General features: G+C 39.9%; 1 protein-coding gene across 1 annotated transcript in view; it reads left to right on the forward strand.

Annotated features, from left to right (window-relative positions):
• LOC147471972 (uncharacterized) overlaps positions 1-179 on the forward strand; it is a 1,426-nt gene extending 1,247 nt beyond the window's left edge. The window contains exons 2-3 of the mRNA XM_086535809.1: positions 1-6; positions 150-179. The exon at positions 1-6 is cut by the window's left edge and continues 291 nt beyond it. Coding sequence (XP_086391935.1) covers positions 1-6; positions 150-179 — 36 coding nt within the window. The remainder of the gene's footprint in view (positions 7-149) is intronic.
• The last annotated feature ends 498 nt before the right edge of the window (positions 180-677 follow it).

Genomic DNA, 677 nt, shown 5'->3' on the forward strand with positions numbered 1-677 from the left:
GCCAAGGTAAAAGTATGTAGTACTGATGGTAGGGTTGTTATGGCTAAAGTGTTGTTTGATAATGGGGCTGATAGAAGTTATATAAGTAGTAGTTTTGTTAAGAAATGCAAACCACAATGGCTAACCAGTACCCCAATTCCCTATTCTAGTTTTGGGGGTCACAGTGCTGGAAAAGATGAACATAGAAATGTTTTCAAATTAAGTATGTTAGATAAAGATAACAATGTTGTTCATGTCATTACAGCTGAAATTCCAAAGATTTGTCAGCCTCTTCTGAGACCTGTTGTGCCTAACCATGTGTTCAATTCTTTCTCCCATGTTGAATTAGCGGATGACTACAGCAGTGCCTCCCCCATGGTGATAGATATGTTAATTGGTCTTGATTACTACTGGACATTAATTTCAGCAGCAGATGCCATCCAGAAGGAGTGTGTTGTGGCCATGAGGTCCATCTTTGGGTATGTGTTGTCTGGAAAGTTACCTGAGTCTGCTCACACCACCTCCAGTTATTCTGAAACACAGCTTTTGTGTATTTCCCCCCTGACTTTTGTAAGTTTTGGGATTTAGAAACTTGGAATTAAGCCAAAGGAGGTAGTGCAGGATGATAGTGACTCAAAAGCAATGCAGGAATTTAAGAATACTGTACAGTTTAGAGCTGATAGATACGAGGTTGCACT

Source organism: Penaeus japonicus, unplaced genomic scaffold (assembly GCF_977035675.1).
Source record: "Penaeus japonicus unplaced genomic scaffold, GWHDUDI00000001_assembly GWHDUDI00000004, whole genome shotgun sequence".
NCBI classification, from domain to species: Eukaryota; Metazoa; Arthropoda; class Malacostraca; order Decapoda; family Penaeidae; genus Penaeus; species Penaeus japonicus.